Raw genomic sequence first — 19,871 nt, forward strand, 5'->3', positions numbered from 1 at the left:
CAGTTAATTAAGAATGCAAATTGAAGGCAGTGCAAATATCAGTCATTGGTAACCAATTCCCTGAGACCAAGGCTGGAGTGCCGCTGCAAAGAGCAAAAATATGCCCAAATGCAGCGGCTGATTGTGAGTCAATTTCATCCTTAAGCATTATACTACCACATTGCAAGAGACTACGCTGGTTTCATACCTTCCAGGACACACACACTTCTCCCTTGTTTCACATACAATTAATATGCGCATTTAATCCATTATTATATTAATTTGGAACTAATGTTTTCATTTGTGAATTGCCTTTGATATCTACTACTGCACAAGCTATCCAAGCAGTAGCATTAAACATCATGAAATCACACAATTAATTACAATTCCAACGCTAGAAATAAAAGAAGGAAGCAAAACATAACATAATTATTTATTAACAAATGTATCATAACTACAAATTAACAACAGGAGCTTTTGTAAGAAGCTAATCACTTTAAGTGCTCACCCAAGAGCTTTCACAATCTTATCATCTTTCTCTCATTTCACTAAATATCATATAATTCAAAACTATATGAGCCTTCATGTCTCAATTATGTAATTTTAATGATACGTTATTAATATTATATGATTATATAGCAATTTGACTTTCGTAGATAAGAGATTGCCAAAAATGTATATTACCTAGTAAGCATGAGTATTTCAAAAATTAACAAGGAATAAAATGATTTAACAGCATTAAAATTGTTAAAAATATGAATAAAGAATTCAACAAAACGGTTCTACCTGGATTGAAATGAACCATTATCCTCAATAAAAATAGCATTAAAATTATATGAGTCCAGGAATGCTTCAATTTTTTCCAGTAAATCAATAGCAACTGCAGCAAAGTCTTCCCACTCTCGATATGCAGGTGTCATTGATATGGCAGGGTCCACTTCACTTCCTTCAGGAATGCCAAAATAATGCTCCTCATCTAAAATTAAGGCATTGGGAAAAATCAAGCATGTCTCCAAAAAATTTGTTACATAGGTACAAGCCAGTGGCGTAACTATGGGGGGATGCAGGGGATAGATCCCCCTTCAAAGCCTCAGAGAAATAAAAAAAATACTTAAAACAACTATCTATTTTTGACACATAAAATCAGCATCTGCTTTAAGTCAAATTTTGAGTGGCAAAATGATGTAAAATTTATTTCCAGGCATGCCATTTTTCAAAAAATTTCCCGGACCCCCAGATGCCTGGGACCCCCATAGGCCCTGCCATTCCCCCAAAGCATATTACTAGTTATGCCACTGGTACAAGCAATAGTATGTATCAACAAACACAGCAGCTTTAAGGACACCATGTAAAGAAATGATAACCTTAAATAGAAGAGGGGACAGTACATGAGTAAATTATATTTGTAACCCACATAAGAATGGGTGAAAAAGAAAGATAAAAAACAGATGGAAGAAATCCATTCATCAGAATTTTGTTCTCTTGTTTCTTTTTTTTATGAACTATCATAACTAATTGTAAGTATGGTTTTGGAAAAAATGAGATTTTAGGATTATATAAACTTGATTAAAGTTAACAATTGAAAAGAGTTTCAGCAATTATACACCAGGATAATGTCATGACCTTATTTCAAAGGAAAGTTACCCATCCTTCATACCACCTCCACTTTCTCCATCCTTTGTAATATCCCTTGCTATTTCCAAGGCTAAAGAAGGTCACTTTTGGTTTTTTTATACCTATTTAATAAAAATGTTCTCACATACATTTCTCATAATTTTTCATCACTTATCCTTGTTCTATTGCAGGAAAACACAAGAGTCCATTAGGAAATAAACTTTTAATTCTGGGCTATGCACGATACAACGCATGGCGTAGTCCCGCCAACAACTGCCGGGCGTGCCCCGTCCTCACATGTCTTATCCTTGGGACAGGGCTACCACCCTGGATACAACAACTCCCCTCCACTAAAATAACCCTTTACAAACATGAAAACATAAGATACATTACATAAGAAAATCATTCAAATATTTTGGTGGCTGCCTTTTTCGTGATGGGCGACTCAAGGGAGTAGAACAAGGCTTAGCCAATACAGGGCTTCTAGGCAAGGGTTCATGAGTATTCTCATGGGTAGCAGATCCTGGACTGTCTGACTCGGAAATATCATTTTGGGGAAGTGGGATTTTAGCAACCTCCTCGGTATTGACATTAGCAGGTGGGGTAAACTCATTTCTCTTATCTTCACAGGACACAATTCTTGGACGAAGGAATTGAAGGGAGACATTTTTTTTTAGTTTCCCATCACACAAGACATCAAAGGACTTGGCACTCACTTGCTTTACTATTGTCGCAGGTTTCCATTGTTTTACATTGTGTTTAACACCCTGTGTCCACACCGTATCACCCTCTTTCAATTCCGGTAATTTAGTGTTATGTTTGGAGGCCACCTTCTCATTACAGGAAGTCACCCGGTCTTCCACAATGCTCATTGGATTTAATAGGGACAACTTTGTTCTAAGCTTCCTCCCCAGGAATAACTCTGCAGGTTCTATCTTAGTTACAGTGTGTGGCGTCGTACGATAAGCCATTAGGAATTTGTTAATCCTACGCTGCAAGGACAATACTTCACATGATTTATCAAGCACCGATTTCTTTAGAGCCTGTTTTACATGCTGCACAGTTTTCTCTGCCTGACCATTTGCTCTTGGTAAGTATGGGGGAGAAAACAGATGTTTGGCACCCATACTAGTAAGAAACTCACTAATTTCTTGGGACTGAAAAGGTGGGCCATTATCGGAGACAAACACTTTAAACAACCCATATGCAGCTGTCATGGACTCAAGTTTTTCAATTACTGCAGAAGAACTTGTTTCCTTCATAATTGCAACAATCGGCCACTTAGAATAAGCATCTACCACAATAAGCAATGTCTTATTTTCTACATAACAAAAGTCGGCATGAACTCTCTCCCACTTAGATTTTGGCCATGCCCAACGAGAAAATGGTATTTGAGGAAGTGAGTTTTGGACCTGTTGACATGGCTCACAAGAAGCTACCATAATTTCAATGTCCTGGTCAAGAGTGGGCCAATAGACATAACCACGAGCAAGTGCTTTCATTTTACTCATTCCTGGGTGTTGATCATGCAACAAATTTAAGACATCACGTTGTAGAGCTTTTGGGATACAAACTTTCGAACCATAGGTGACACACTGGTTATTAATAGAGAGTTCTAACTGTCTCTTAAAGTAAGGTTGTAACCGCAGATCATCACATTTAGAGGGCCAGCCATGCTGGATGTACATCCGTACTTTTAATAAATCAGGATCTTTTTCTGTGGCTAGCACAATCAACTGGGCATTCAAAGGTACACCTAATGTCTTAACTAAACATATTACATTTTCAGGAGACTCCACTGGTGTATCATCTGCCAATGGAAGTCTGCTTAAAACATCAGCATGAGGGATATTTATCCCTTTTTTATACACAATCTTAAATCTGTAGCCATGCAGTAATACTGCCCAACGCTGAAGACGTGCAGCAGCGAGGGGCTTGACACCAGTCTTTGACCCAAAAATTATTGTGAGAGAACTGTGGTCAGTAACCAGTTCAAATTCTCTCCCCCAAAGAAATTTGTTAAAATGGGTGACACCAAAAATTACTGCTGCAGCCTCTCTCTCCACTTGAGCATAATTGCGTTCGGTGGAGGTAAAAGTTTTTGAGGCAAAGCCCACTGGGCGCTCTTCCCCTGAAGGGAGAATGTGAGATAGAACTGCCCCAGCCCCAACTTGAGAGGCATCACAAGTTAGTCTAATAGGTAACTTAAGGGCATAAGGAATAAGTACCTGGCTACTACTAAGGGCTGTCTTACATTTTGCAAAGGCTTCCTTTTGTTCTTTACCCCAAGACCAAGGGAAATCTTTCTTCAATAGTTTATTTAAGGGTTCCATAAAAGTAGATGCATCTGGGAGGAATTTATAATAGAATTTGACAGCTCCTAGGAAACTACTCAACTCAGACACATTTGAAGGCGCACCCATATTCACAATAGCCTTAACCTTAGATTCTTCAACATGTAACCCATGAGAATCTAGCACATGACCTAAAAATATGACTCTGTTAACAAAAAATTCACACTTAGGTACGTTAATGACAATGTTATGTTGGGCCAATCGCCCTAATACCTGTTTTAAAACAGAGGAACAGTCACACCAATTTTCAGCATAAATAAGAATATCATCAAGATACACAAATAAGTTAGAAATACCCTGTAAGATTTTTTCAACGGTTTGCTGGAAAATAGCGGGCGCAGAAGCTATCCCATACAGCATTCTCTTTACTTTAAAACAACCTACATGGGTGCTCAAAGTTAATATAGATTGTGATTCTTTACCAACGGCTAACTGTAGATATGCCTGAGAAAGATCAATTTTACAGAAACACTCACCTTTTAGTAAAGACAAATCGTCTATCAGTGGTAGTGGGTAATGATCCATACTCAGACAACGGTTTACTGAACAACTGTAATCCCCACAGATTCTCACCTCGCCATTGGATTTCGGGACCACTACAATTGGAGTACCCCACTGTGTGTTGGTCGTGGGCTCCAAAATCCCTTGTTCAACCATTTTTTCCAACTCTTTTCTTACCTTGTCTCGCAATGGAATAGGCACTTGTCTATGAGATACAAAAACTGGTACAGAATCTGGTTTCAATACAATCTGGGCGACATAACCCTTGATTAGCCCAGGCTTTCCAGAGAATACAGAAGGGAACTCTTTCTTAAGATCCTCTAACACAGTTTTACCATTGGCAACCACATTTACAGCTTTCTTTGGAAAAAGACTGTACCAATTTATAGGAAGCACTTCTAGCCACGGAAGACCCATCAAGCAATGAAACTTCCCTTTGTGCACAACCAGAGGTAACACATATTCAATTCCTTCAAACATAACATTAACCTGACATTCGCCGAGTAATGATAAGGGGGCACTGGAACAATTGTATAACCTAGAGGTGGGCGTCAACTTCAAGTGGCTTAAATGTTTCTTATAAATATCTTCTCCTACACAGGATGCATCTGCGGCCGAATCTATTTGCATAGTTACAGGTGCACCATTAATCTGAACAGTCAACGTGCGCCGATTTCGTTGGGTTCCCTGCACTTGATGCAACTGCAACAACCCCACATACCTGTGGCAGTCTTCGTCACTAGATTCCTCTGGTGTCTGTTCTAGCACGGATTTTACCATCTTTTTCATTTTGAACTTATCTTTACTCTTTTGACGGCAGAATTTCACTGAATGCCCGTCCTTGCCACAATGGGTACACTTCAAAGGCTTGTCACATGAGTTAGCATAGTGAGGCCCTCCACAATTAAAACATTTCACAATGTTCTTTGGTGATAATGGCTTACAGTGAGGTTGAGATCTCTTATTAATTACCGAAACTGAGGCAGGACTATCCCCAGTGCTTTTGGCGTATTCCGCAGATCCTTCCATATAGCACGCTTTGGCCACGAATCTCTTAAAAGGAACATTTTCGCCAGCCAATTTAGTGGTTATTTCTTCACTATTAAGACCATACAGAAATTGGTCAATTAATCTATCTTCCATACTGTTCCCAAAATCACAGGTGGCAGCCAACTTCTTTAACGCCAGGGCATACTCCGAAAAACTTTCATTGGGTTCTCGAACACGACGTTGAAAGATCAGCCTCTCAGCACGAAAGAAGCGCACCGGTGTAAATATGGTCTTAAGCTCCTCCACTAATTGTTCGTAAGTCAGCTGGTCCGGTGTGAGAGGGTGAAGATTCACAGCTAGCTTCTCCAATGCTGCCCCTCCTATGTGACCAATTAAGAAATCCTTCTTGCCGAGATCCTCAACAGGAGGACGTAATGTCCTCATATAGCTGTTTAGGCGCAGAAGGTAGGTCGAGATGCTCTCGACACTTTGATCAAAAACTCCTATACTCATATTTAGGCAATAGGTCCGTGAAGATACAGAATGGCACGTACCACAGGCGCGGTCGACCGATCAGTTTTTTTTTTCCCGAAACTCACGTAAAGCCTCAACCACACGACACATAACCCACGACAGTATCGGACTCCAAATATCCCGTCCTCGTCGCCAAATTGTTCTATTGCAGGAAAACACAAGAGTCCATTAGGAAATAAACTTTTAATTCTGGGCTATGCACGATACAACGCATGGCGTAGTCCCGCCAACAACTGCCGGGCGTGCCCCGTCCTCACATGTCTTATCCTTGGGACAGGGCTACCACCCTGGATACAACAATCCTGTCATCTGGCTGGTGGCAGAAAAATCTTGCCATCACAAAGTTTAACTTAGTAAATGGGGAGGAGATCACTAAAATTTACAGCTAACACCCCGCTATCTGTTCAAATCACATCCCAAATGAAAGCCATACTTTCAAAATACATGGAAGTCAAAAACTCTTTGGAGCTATTTAAAGATTGCATTCGTCTATATTATGTATTTGAATTTCTAATGGAATGTGGGTTAGAAAATTACTCACCTAAAAAATCTGCCAAAATTGAGACCAATTTATCTGTTTCATTTTTTCCCAGATCTGCGCAGATATCTTGAGAGTCAATTATATAGTTCCAGATAACTTGACAGATTAAAGATGGCAGAAACCAATTTCTTCCATTGGCACTTTCAAGTATCACCATTAAACTATGATCCAGCAAGGAGGAAAAAATTAAAAAATAGATCTAAATCATTGGATACCTAACTTTAAGGGTGCACAGAAACAACACAAGAAAATTTTTTATCAATATCTTGAAAATGTAGCATTATTCATGCCAACCAGAATTTAATATATTATCGTCATCTTATTACTTATTTCACAGTTAATATTTGGTGTCAAAAATTCATTGATGACACTAGGTGGAGAACACTAAATTAAATACAACAAAACATAAAAAAAAACACTAACCAGACATATACTGTCATTTTCTCTTACATTTTCATTACACAGTATGAAGTTCAGGGAGCAAATGAAGTTTCAAATGCTAGTGAGAGTTGAAAAAACAATCAATTTTAAACATTTCATTATTCTGACAAATTTATGAGTCCATAAAATGAATTGAATCCAGTGGTGGATACAGAGAAAATTCAAGGGGGGGGCGCAAAAGACATCTTGAGTTACCTTTACTTTTATCGCAATAAAAAATAATCAAGTCACATGCAGAGCTTCAGAAGTTTTAACTAAAGTGATTTAACACACATTCAAGACAATGCCATCTTATGATATAAAAAAGTTAAAATTATGGTTCTGCTATGTTTGGCAATACGGGTGGCCCCGCAAAGGGGGGGTGCGCGCCCCCTGCACCCCCCATCTGTATCCGCCACTGATTGAATCATGCATACCTTTTCATTTTGTTGGCGTGCATTGGAAACAGGCCAAATCAGACAATTCATTTTTCATCCACATCAACTATTGTCCCTCACATTTCCCTGAGATGGTTTTTCACTACCTAGGCTGTCTCTAATACCTATGTATTTCACTGTTAACCATGATTTCATTCACTTTCAACTTTCTAAAATTATTCACAAAACGTGTGTTAAAAGAACAGCAAAACAAACGGTACCTTGATATTCCATTGTACCTGGCAAACACTCTGCGCTTATCTGGATCTGACATCATATTCACCAAGATACCAACACTGGCGATCAGCATATCCTTGGATAACTCTGAAGGATTTTGCAATAGTTGAAGTAATTTTTCAAAAACTAGAAAAAGAATGAAGTGTAGTTTTCTAATTCTGCATCCAAGATTTTCTACATATTTTTTTTCATGAAAAAGTGAGATTTTCATTCAACAAGATTAATTTCACTCACTTCCGTTCTCAACAATGTATTCTCTCACTTCTTTTGAGTGGCTCAAGTTTCCAAAAACTCTAACAGCTTCTGTTAGAGTTTCCTTGTGCTCCTCGGCCATAAAAGTATGCAAAACTTGACACATGAAAAAAAATGAGAAATTTTAGTCCTTCGTAAAATATGTGCATTCTATTATTCCAATTAAAAATTAATTTATGCCTCAAACATGTAAGATAATAATCCCATCATGCCATCATGCAAAATATTTGAATTTCTACACATAATAGGTTGGAGTTTTTTATTATCTTAACTTGCACAAAATAAAACACTTCCCATGCTTCAGATTGAATTGAATTTAATTTAATACTCCAGGCTTGAATGTACACTTTTTTTTAACAGGACAACACAAATGGAGCTTTAGGTAGCTCCAATGGTTAAAAAACCAGCATGGGAGCTACCATCTTAAAAATTAATTTCACGGCAGACCAGAAACAAAAAGAAAGTATAAATAATTTTTTTGAAACATTATCACTATGAAACATATATGTGATACAATAACTTACAATAAGCAGGAATAAAGTATAATATGTGGACAGAGCAAAATTAATTTCTTTTTCCTCCTTTCACAAAAATATAAAAATAATAATAAAAAGATGGTTGATTACCTTCAGCCACTTCAATTTGCCTCTTTGAAAACTCTTCATTTTCCATACCAAGAGCCCAAAATGTTAGGTTGTTCAATGCTGCCAACAATGTAAGTACCAGCTCAGACGTATTCATAATACCATTGCTTCGTAGTATTGAAAGGAGGGCATTCAAGATATTACCACATGGTTCGCCGTCACCTTCATTCTTATCAACTCCAACGATATTCATACCCACAACTGGACTAATACTCATATTAGCTATGACACGCACCACCTGCAAAAATATGAAATACATGCTGACATTATAATTTGAAAAAAAAAATCTCATAAATTTGAGAAAATGGAAAACTTCAAAAAATGTATAAAATTCTAATGAAACTGATAGAAAAGGAAGCAGTTATAAATAGAGGAGGATGGAGATGGTGAAATTGATGATTACTGCTAGAGGAGATGAAGCACAGGGTGTGAATTAAGAGTGTACCATGGTGCTTGAGAATGATGAAGACTGTTACTAGGAAAGGTGTAGGAGAAGCAAGAAAGGAGGAAAAGAGAAAGGTTCATACTTAGAATGGAGAGTAATATGCCTTAATAATAGGGTTAGTATTGGGAAAGATTGCATGGATGAGTTCAATGTTAGCCTTCCTTAACACTTAATACCTATGATGTTAATCAACTCCTGGAAGCTAATCCCCCCCACCTTGGTGATGGTAGGATTAATTCCTCACTGACTACTGGAGAGGTAGTGGGTTTTGATTTCATCCTGAGAAGGTTTTTCACTACCTATGGCATAGGTGCTTCTGACTGCCCATCTCATTATTTAAAAAAGATTACAACAGAAATTCTAGACTATAAGAAGTCACCCAAATTCATGAGGTTAATAAAATACTTAATTATTCAGGAATCAAAATGGCCGCTAGCAAAGCATCCGATGTTCAAATGTCAAACATATACCTAGACTTTATGAGGCTGAGGAAATATCACCTTGTAACACTATCAATTAATGTAACACTACTCACCTCCTATTTATTTGGTTTCGTGTTATCTTAGGGTATAGAAACACACTTAATTATGAAATAACATGCACAAAATATCACTTTTACACTTTTATATTCAGAATATCATGAAGTAAGACTAATTGGGCCCAATTTACAATCGATCATTATAACAAACAGATTGCATAACTTCCAATTATATTCCAATGGGCTTTTAACTCTTCCCCTTGCGTATTTATAATAACCATTCAAGACTACTTATCGGGTTCACTGCTCGCGTCTCCACTCAAACACTGCCGGATGGTACAGTACTCCACAACTCCACTCTCTGCCGGATATCTTCTCGACGATCCCTCTCTCGATCTTTCTCCACCTTTTTTATTTTATTCACGCGTCCTTCCTTCTATCGGTTCTCTCTCTTGTGGGCGCCTCCTTTTTCTTTGCGTCCTCTCTTTTTTTCTTATTCTGCCGATCTCATAAAACACGTCTTTTTCGTAGCTCTCTCAACCCACGACTCCCCTTGTGTATTTCTTTTCCGCATCCCTCACTACCATTCTTGCCTCCTCACTACCATTGTTAATTTCAAATTATTTAAACAAACAACATGGTGGCTTGTTTACAACCTTTCACAACTAATATGATTTTTCCAGACTTAATATCATTTTCCCTGACATGACATGTCCATTCCCAGATTTTCCGGAAGAGTGGCTACCCTCCGCTGATATTCACTTGTTATCATTATTGAGCATCACTCGATGTTATAGAAAAACTGCACATACTAACCTTAATCAGAACGTCATCCACATTGTTAGAGGCTGATAACCTTGAATTCATTGCAGGACTACAATTTAGATGTGGTGAATCTCTTGATTTGATGCTTTCATACTTGCATAACAATTCAGTGAGGCACACTAATGAATCTTCCTCATTGTAAAACTAAAAGAAGAGAGATGAAAGTTAATGAGAGCAATATGGTAAACAGTATAAACAATGGTTAAATGTATGCATGCATTTATTTTCATGCAAAATTAGGCAGTCTTGAGACTGACCAGGGAGGTCTAGTCATACAGTGCATAATGAAAAATTACATGAATGTGTATCTACTATAATCCAGTATTAGGCAACACTTGGGGTAGGTTATTTAATCATTTTAATTGCCATATATGTAATCAGTCCTGATGCTAATGTACATAAGGATTATTTTCAAAGAAATTTTCATAAAGCTCAGCAATAGGGTGGTTTCCTATTACCTATTTTTTTATTGCCTAAATCGAAAGATTATTACTCCTGGAATACATTTTAGATTCTTAAATGATAGATTCTTAAATGACGATATCTATTTTTTGCGATTAATTGAAAAGTGAAAATTTTCAAATACGCAAAAACGTGACGGCTAAGTATGAATGCTGGGAAAAGCCCATGTGACGTCATTCTGGTTCCCGCTTTCGACGTATGAGGTGACCTTGGGGCGAGGATATTGTGCACCACTGCGATGCTGGCCGCTAGCAGGTGGCGCTTGGCTTAAATAAGGATTATTAATACCTTACCAAACGAAGGAAACTTTCCGACCATAGGCAGTTTTAATAGGTGATTATTAAGAGATGTTTCCCTGAAGTATGTGCCTCATGCATGCATTGGTAATCTCAGACGATGTAAAACTCCTATCTACTCGTACAGAAACTTGGTCCCTGTGATGTCACGTGGAGTGGCATTGCATGGGCGCCAATCTGGCCTTTTTCATATGAGGTTAAAATAGACCATTAACATTCGTCTGAACTGGCATTTCTAAAACCAAATAATTTGTATATTATGAATACATTAATGGTGGGTAACGAATCGCAATCAATGCCTTTCGTTTTCTTTGATGAAGGAAACTACCCTATTATTCCAATAGTAAAAAAGTGAAGCATTAATTAATGTTGGTAAAAGCAATTAATTACTCAAATTATTAAATGTTATTAATGAATTTAACTATATGTCATTGACTATTTGTTGTTATTAATATTATTTATCATCTATTGCTGACATAGTTAAATGTGTTTGTGTGGATTATCAGTTTCAACATGACAGTTCTGTTTAATAAATCCTGGGCATCCAGTTTGAGTATTTAATCAGGATGGAACCACATCTGCAAGCACATATCAACAGGTTGTGTGCCCAGTTGCCTAAGCAATATAAAGATAAAACATCTTGAAAGCATACAATGAGAAAGGAAATAAAATTCAATTCAGTGAGCTTGTCTTTGACTTGTGAGTGCCAGCCATCTTATGCCAACTGCTGATTTTGAAATTTGGGAAAATGGAGCAAATGGAAGAGGAGAGACATTAGATTCCATTATTGGACAGAAAGAATATGATGATTCTGTATAGAAATATTTTTAGATGAGAGGGAAGTGTTAGAATATGTCGAAGAATACTTAAAAACACTTAATGAGGTTGTAGTTTCAGAGGTTGGAGATAAGGTATCTCAGAATTAAAAAAGAAGAAAAGGCACAGAAAATTAGATGTGACGCTAAAAAGTGCAAAAGCTAAGTTATTCAGTGGATCACAGATGACCAATTGAAAATTCTTAAGGGCAAGAAATCAGGGTATGAGATCTGGAAAGCACTGGAAGAAAGATTTCAAAGGACGACAGCCACTAGCTACATCAATCTTGCCAGAAAAAAAGAAACTGCAAAGGATAGTGCATCAGCCATCCCAAGAAATATTTGAAGAAAATTGCTTACAATTTGATCAAGCAATATGGGTTCTGAAGCAGTGTGGTGATAGCAATAACTATGAAGGCATGGTAATTTAGTTTCTGTTAAACATGCCTACCGAGTGTGATACCATTGGTAACAGCCCTATATACTATGACAACTAAAGGGCTATCAAAGGACTTTGTCAGACAGCAGATTGATGAGTATGAAGCTAACAAGAGATCAAAGAAGAGCAAATGATCTCCAACGGTACCCAAAATTATCTGGTTTCTCTATATGTCAAAATAGTGTCAGTTGACCATTTCCACTGCAATTGACCTGCCACAACTGCTAGAGTACGAATCATTTCATTGCTGAATGTTTCATGGTGGGAGGAGGAGCACATTACGGTGGACTGAGCAGTAGGAGAAATTGAGGGAGACCTTGTGGTGGCTGCGGAGCCTAGCCGGTTTTGTTCAATAAATCTTTGACATCGAGTTTGAGTATGTATTTAATTAGAACTATATCTGCAAGCACATTTCAACAGTTGAAGGTCAAAGGATTCAGAAAAAAACCTCCACCCAGCATATGGACGGTTTTAACATTCCAAAAATCATGAATACGTCTTACCTTTAGCCTGGCATCATCATTTTTTGCCATTATATTCCCCAAAACATAGCAAAGTCGTACAATTATGTCTTGCCTGCCTGGAAACTTTTTTAGAAGTTTTACTAGAGTTTTTATGCTACATTCATATTCCATTATTGCAGAACAACAAACATCATGGGTTGACAATATACTGAAAATCACACAAGTGAGATAATTATCAATAATACTCAAAATGAATTATAAAAAAAAAACATTTTTATGACACTTGACATGCATACCAATCTTACCTCAAGGTCCGTGAAGCATTACTGACAATGTCCACATCACACGAAAAGAGATACAAGGCGCTGCAGAGTTCATTGACAACTCCGGAGGTTACAAATGCATTTGGGAATGGATCATCTTCTTCTCCGGCAACATTTCGTAGAGCTCCAGTCATTTGAAACAGAGCATGACAAGTTTGCTCAGATATTATTCCCCCATCCATTTTCTGAAAATTCAAATAAAAGCAATGATGAGCTTGCTCAAAATGAAAAAAATATGCAGCATCAATAAAATAAAAGGAGCATTTCCGTGAGATACATTGAATTTCTCTGCATAAGCGAGTTCAAATTTATTATCATCATCACAAAAAAATTAGGCAAAAAAAATCCACATAGAAAAAATCATTAGCCTCAACCACGATTCAAAACCAGATTTCCAGTTGAGTGCTCTAGCCAGTTAAGCTACCGAGGCATCATTCTCCTTGTGGAAATTTTATTTAAATTAGGTTTATGCCATGGTGAAATATTATTTTAAGCTTCTTTTGGCTTGCAACTATGAATTTGTTTTGTTTTGCAACATTTTTCTCCACACTTCAGCAGACATCTTCAGGTGAAATGTAAAGATAGAGCCTTTTTCGCCTTCTCATATTGGCTGCGTTGGCGCCAAACTATGAATATACGTATGTATATGGCTGTGCTGGCCTATCCTACTGCAGTAACATGATAGGCCAATAATGCAGCAATGAGATGGACCAACACACACTATGTCGTTCAGCACCATGAGAGTATGTACATATTAGAAGGCAAAACAGCCTCTCCTCATAATTCACCTGGACATGACACCAGGAAAGTTGGCAAAAACTGTTTTAAAGCAACAATTATTCCTGGCTGCAACCCCAAGAGAGCTCTCTATGTACTAAACCAAGAGTAAAGACAGAATGGAAAAATTCATAGATACAAATTTTACCAACCCATTTGTTTATGACTTTCATATGAAGAACCATCAACTCGAGAGCCCCAAAACCTAAGATTTTCCTCAGTAAAGATGAATTCATTAGAAGAAATTTCAAGGCCCCATATCCATATACACAAGCTTCAGCATCTTCCATGGGCTCAGCTGTCCCCAATACATTTACAAACAACTCTGCAAAGTAAAATGATTCATAAAACATGGCCATAATTGAAAAAACACATAGACATACACAGTGAAGTCTGATAATCTACACCCATCATGGCACAAAATGAAAAACCTAGTAAATAAACAGCAGAATTAAAATGGAATATTTAATCAATTTATGTTTTAATGATGACAAAAATGAGCCAGGCTTCCAACATAAGGCAAATTGACACAACTAGTCAAGATCACAAGGAGAGAAATGGAATAGAGGAAGTCTAGGCAGTTGGGGAAGTGAAAGCAGAGATGAAGGGAGTAGCGATCGCATGGGTCACAGCCAGGCATACCCCTGAATAGACAGTTTGCTATAGTATATGAAGAAGAGGGAATGCAAGTGCAATGACATTGTCACCACTAAAGAGATCTGCAGTTGAAGCATGATTAAAATATCACCATTAACTGCTACACTCAGCCTAAAAATTGACTTCCCCACCATTTTGGTGCAGGGTATAGGCAGGTGCAGGGAATATAACAGGGTCCTATGAGGGGCAAATCAAGACCTGGATACAGTGACAGTTATTGTCACCTACCAGAGGTGCCCCGTGAACTTTGATCAACTAATAAATAAACTGTCAATGGAAAAATGAAGAAAAAATCAAAGAGCTGTTACCCCAGTTAGTTAATACCTAAAACTCCTCTCAGCCTAATAAGGCAAATCCTAGCATTAGAGGGGGAGAGAGAAGGAGAATATTGAGAACTAAGCAATACCTTAAGTGCAAGAAAAATAATCAACATCAATGGCATTATCTTACCCAGTATATTTCCTTTGTGGAATAAATTGTCATTTTCATCACTTCTAGCAACCTTAAAGATCAATTTGCATACAGCAGCTAGATTATGCCCAGTAACACCAAGCTGTAAGAGAAGATAAGGATGTACAAATTTCAATATCATAATGTCAATTTTTCATAGCCTAAGCATTTACGTCTTCCTAAAATAGACAATGGATTGGCTCTTACTTATCTGTCTCCATAAGTTCCAAGAGAACAATCAAAAATGCATTCCATCAATGAAAAGTAATGAAGTAAATACAGTGCATATGAAGGTGTATGTAGAGAAAAAAACTGATGCTAAAATTAATCATCTAATAAACATCTTCTCTCATTTCTCTTCATAAGGGACTGAATATTTGTGAGATGAATAATTTCAAGATAATTTCACTTATTGCAACAGAGGGAGATATGTATATGCATAAGACAAAAAAGTAGTGATTGCAGAATATATGCTTACCCCCATAATTATGCGTGCCAATTCCAGAAGTAACTCATTTGAGGACCGTTCAACAAACTTATATAAGGACTGAAGAATAACACTTTTCTTCTTTGAACCTAATTTAGTACCCAGTAGATTATTACAATCTAATATCTCGTAAAGTTTTTCCAGGAGGGTAATTACTTTGGAATCGTTGTTTTCTGTAAGTAGGGAGATAATCTAATATAAAAATAGGAATCCTTCAAATAAATACATCAAATATTTGAAATATATAAATTTTAAGTATCTCACTGAACAATAACTTTGTTGAAAATTATTTAATCATTTACAATGAGCCTTACCTATTAAAGATTCTCCATTAAGTCTCAGAATTATTTCCTCAATTTGGTCAAAACAAATACGCTTCTCTTCATTTTCTCCATGACGAGAAACACCTTTGAGAGACTTCTTTTTCATATCTCCAACACTTGATTCATTACATTTTTTATGGTCAGTATCGCTGGTAGAGGATTTGGGAGCATTATTGTTCACCTTGGATTCACTGTTGGTGGCTTGAATGTCTTCACCATCAACAAAGTTTTGAGAAGGAAAAAGTTCACCTATTCCATTGTTACTCCCAGCTGCTAGCATGCTTGCGGGTTTGCAAAGTGGTGAAGCACCAGATTTACTTGCAATTTCTGACTGATCGCCATCATCTATATTTGATTTCTTTGCCTTCTGCTTCTTATTCTTGACTTTAGTATCAAAGCTATGAGTTTTGCATACAATTTTGGGTTTTTCTACAGCATCAGTGGGAACTTTTTCTTCATCCTCTTCTGGCACTAATTAAAGTGAAAGAAAAATTTGTCTCCAAAAGTATTCACTGCAAAGAATCAGGATGGGGGAGGGCAACAGCCTCCTCTACCCATGAAAATTTAATTATATGCTGTAACCAGTCTCACTCGGACATTAGACAAGATGCATGCTGAACAGGATTTTCAAATGCTGAGGAGAGCCCAATTGAATTTTATACAAACAATATGTAGGCCTGAGCGAGTTTAGTAAAGTCCTTGATACAATCCTACATCAATGCACCCTCTCAAGCAAATGAACCCCCCACCATTTTTTTGGGTGACAGCGTGGATAGAAGGCTATAACAATATCTTAAACTGCTAGAAATAGATTGCACAATTTTTTAAATCCAGATGAATTAAGAAAAAACAAGTATGAGAAAAAACTCTTTGAATTCTTACCATTATTAAGAGATGCAGAATGAAACTGACGACGAACATGTCGTGAAGTTTTCAATTCATGTTTCACAGGTATAGCTAAATCTGGCAATTTCACTTTGCTGTGGTTACTCAATGGCAAGCATACAGATGGCAAGGGATATTCCACAGTTTCACTAGGTCTTAGAAGCAACTGAACTGGACGTGGAGGTTTAGTTATGAGCCATGGCACTGGTTTCGCTGCTTCAGTATCTATTTTTTCAGTTTGAAGATATTTCAGACTGTGGGAAAGATTTAAACATCATCAGCATCTAATGAAAAAATAATATGCACTTTCACGATGCAATATCATCAACAGTGGCATATGCAGCCTGTCTGTTTATTACATCCCTCCAGAAAGGCCAAGAACCTAACATGTCTGGTCCTGTTCATAGTGGTGGGCTCGAGAACCCCCCCAATTATTAAGACACATAAAACATTTAATTGAGCATGGAGCAGGGGAAAGTCTACAAGTATGTAACAAATTATCATACCAATGCTGACAACTGTTTGCCCTTTTGTTTAAATAATAAATTATACAAAGGATTTATTTGAAGATGAAGATTTTCGATTATGAAAAGTGTTAAAATTACTTAAAAACCCTCTATTTATTAGTACCCTGTTTTTCAAAAATTTTCCCCCACTCCCCTGGTTTTGAGCCCTCCCCCCAGACAAAATTCCTGGCTACGCCACAGCCTGTTCATAAGGCTGTGCATGAAATAAATAGCAACAACTTCTTTGGAGGGGGGATAACACCCTTGCCATATGGTTTTCACATACCTGACAGAACTCGGCGGCCGACTAACTCCAACTCTTCCGGTCCCACCAAACAATCGCCTTTGGCTTTCTTTGGGAGTGAAGGGTCTTCGGGTGTCGACGGCGCGGATACCGCCTGGGGCCATAGCCACCATACCGTTTCTTTTTCCAGCCATTTCAGTCCGCGCTGCGCTTATTATTTCGGCGCAAGATCGCACAGACGGTGGGAGTTCATAGAACGCTAAGCCGCCTTTCTGGCGCTGAATTTTCGTGCCCATTTCTTGATGAACGCGACGTACTTGCCGATAATTATCTTGCGGCAACCTGCGGCAGGAGCGGGATTTTGAAAAATACTACCTCTCTTTCAAAGCGAAAATAAGCTAAGGCTAACATTTAAATTGAATGTATAATTATTCCATCGCCACGGAAGATATTAGATTAATCTTGAAAGAAACTCATCATAATGATGTGTCGTCAATTTCGCTAGAGTACGAGATAAGTCGACCGATTGAACATCATCCGATAATAAGATAAATCAAATTCACTATTCATTACTTACCTGCTTTTCTTCTGCACTTGAGAATTTTATGCATAACTACGCCGCATGCGGAACAGTCGCAGAGTATACAAGTGCCGCGAACAGAAGTTATGCAGCGGAAGAACGACTTATGCCCAGGCGTTCAAAATACCACCGCTACCGATTCACGAAAAATCGATTTTTCGGTCGTCACGAAGCAGCAGATAATAAGGATCAATACCTTAGTCTCACGCAAGAATATTCCGAGAAAATGTATTCATGAACTAAATGAATAACTGTACGCTTCCAGCGACGACTTTTCTCTTTCTCCAAGAGCGCAAATCGGGAACAAATTTACCATGACCAATCGTAACACCACCGCAGCAATCTACGCAACTATAACGACGTGGTAACCAAGACAACAATAGAGTGGTACTTAGGTCCGTGAGAAAATAATTCCTCACAAAAAGTTCGAGTGTCAGCAATTTACATTTTAAACCGATGTGGTAACTCGCTACATTTTTCCTGTGATAAATATAAACATTTAATACGGCGTATTCATACTAAAAAACTGCGCAATCAACAATTATCACCCCAAAAATAAAAATATTAGATTGGGCAGAGCTTCCATCCAAATATGGGGTAAATTCCTTTAAAATCCGAAGTACTGATTTGAAAATTACATGATTTTCGGACTAACATTTTAAAGCAAGCTTGAAAGAAAACACAATTATTTTTTAATGCCGAACAAAAATTATGGAGATTATTTAATGGGATTAGGCATTTAAAACAGCCATCTACTGAAAATATAGCATTCACTTAGAGTTAAATCATGTTTATCATCACGAGGGCACTAATTGCTTAGAGTCGGCTTTAATTATTAATGTCCTTGCAATTATTGTATCCTGTCCATATCATTCTACCCACGAAACCCCGTCCTCTCCGTCACTTGCCAAACACATATGCTTCCCTCTCCCACAGTTTTCTGAGTCCCTTCCTGTCTTAAGGCTGTTTTACACCGGGCATATGGAATTGCACAGGTTGCAAGTACATTAATTTCTCTTCATGGCATAGAATTACATGAAGGAAATTAAAACAGGGACTATTTTGCCATCTCACGTCCACACATTCTCATGTGTGTTCTAGCAATTCATCGCTATACAGGATGCAATTTTTGACTGCACCTTTGTGCACATGTCAGATAACGCAAGTAAATGCCCAGTGTAAAACGGCCTATAGAACTTGCTAAATCCACATCCACCATCATCTCTGCATCTCCCTCAAAAGTTTCCTCTCTTCACTCACCAATGGCACTTCCTCCTTCCTTTTCCTCGAAATCCATCTCAACTTATCCATTTTCCTGAATAGCCACATCTTGAACATCTCTTTTCGTATCATCCTTTCTCAACATCCATGTTTCTGCACTATAAAGTACCTACTAGTAATTTCTTTACGCTTATATGCAACAATCTTTTATCAGGTCATTCGTAGGCCAAACACATATGCTTCCCTCAAACACAGTTTTCTGAATCCCTTACTGCCTTAAGGGTGTTTTAGATGGGGCACTGAATTAAATAGGTTAGAAGTACATTAATTCCTCTTTATGGCATACAATTTCTCATGACTAAGATCTTGTTATCAACTTTCATGTCATATTACATAAACTATTTACTTACATAATTGAGTATTGACTGCAAGCTTTTGCTGGCTGAGTAAATAATGGCTAATAATTCACAAATCTAACTAAGATATTTCCCAAATTTAAAGTTTTGACTCTCTTTCCAAGCCTTTCTTGACATCTCTTCAGCATACACATTAGTTAGGAAGGGCAATGGTAAGAGGGCAAAGCACAGGGGTAAATTTGGAACTATGTAATACTAATCCATTAAGTAAAATGGATTAAATTTAAAAACTTATCCAAAACCTGGGGGGGGGGGGGTTTATCCCCCAAAACCCC

General features: G+C 37.6%; 1 protein-coding gene across 2 annotated transcripts; it reads right to left on the reverse strand.

Annotated features, from left to right (window-relative positions):
* Window positions 1-393: 393 nt before the first annotated feature.
* On the reverse strand, window positions 394-18,835 carry LOC124160708 (armadillo repeat-containing protein 2). 2 transcript variants are annotated; one of them, XM_046536692.1, is made up of 15 exons: window positions 17,957-18,835; window positions 17,422-17,721; window positions 16,627-16,883; window positions 15,736-16,215; window positions 15,413-15,594; window positions 14,935-15,037; window positions 13,980-14,152; window positions 13,033-13,235; window positions 12,767-12,935; window positions 10,243-10,395; window positions 8,486-8,741; window positions 7,842-7,955; window positions 7,610-7,733; window positions 6,514-6,674; window positions 394-955 (listed from the first exon to the last, which is right to left on the reverse strand). In XM_046536692.1, exons 2-15 carry the CDS (start codon window positions 17,673-17,675, stop codon window positions 762-764), a joined length of 2,823 nt encoding a protein of 940 aa, XP_046392648.1. In that variant the 5' UTR covers window positions 17,676-17,721; window positions 17,957-18,835; the 3' UTR covers window positions 394-761. The 2 variants fall into 2 exon arrangements, with proteins under 2 accessions (XP_046392648.1, XP_046392647.1); XM_046536691.1 differs by having other exon boundaries at window positions 7,592-7,733; window positions 17,957-18,834.
* Window positions 18,836-19,871: the final 1,036 nt, after the last annotated feature.

Source organism: Ischnura elegans, chromosome 6 (assembly GCF_921293095.1).
Source record: "Ischnura elegans chromosome 6, ioIscEleg1.1, whole genome shotgun sequence".
Classification (NCBI taxonomy): domain Eukaryota; kingdom Metazoa; phylum Arthropoda; class Insecta; order Odonata; family Coenagrionidae; genus Ischnura; species Ischnura elegans.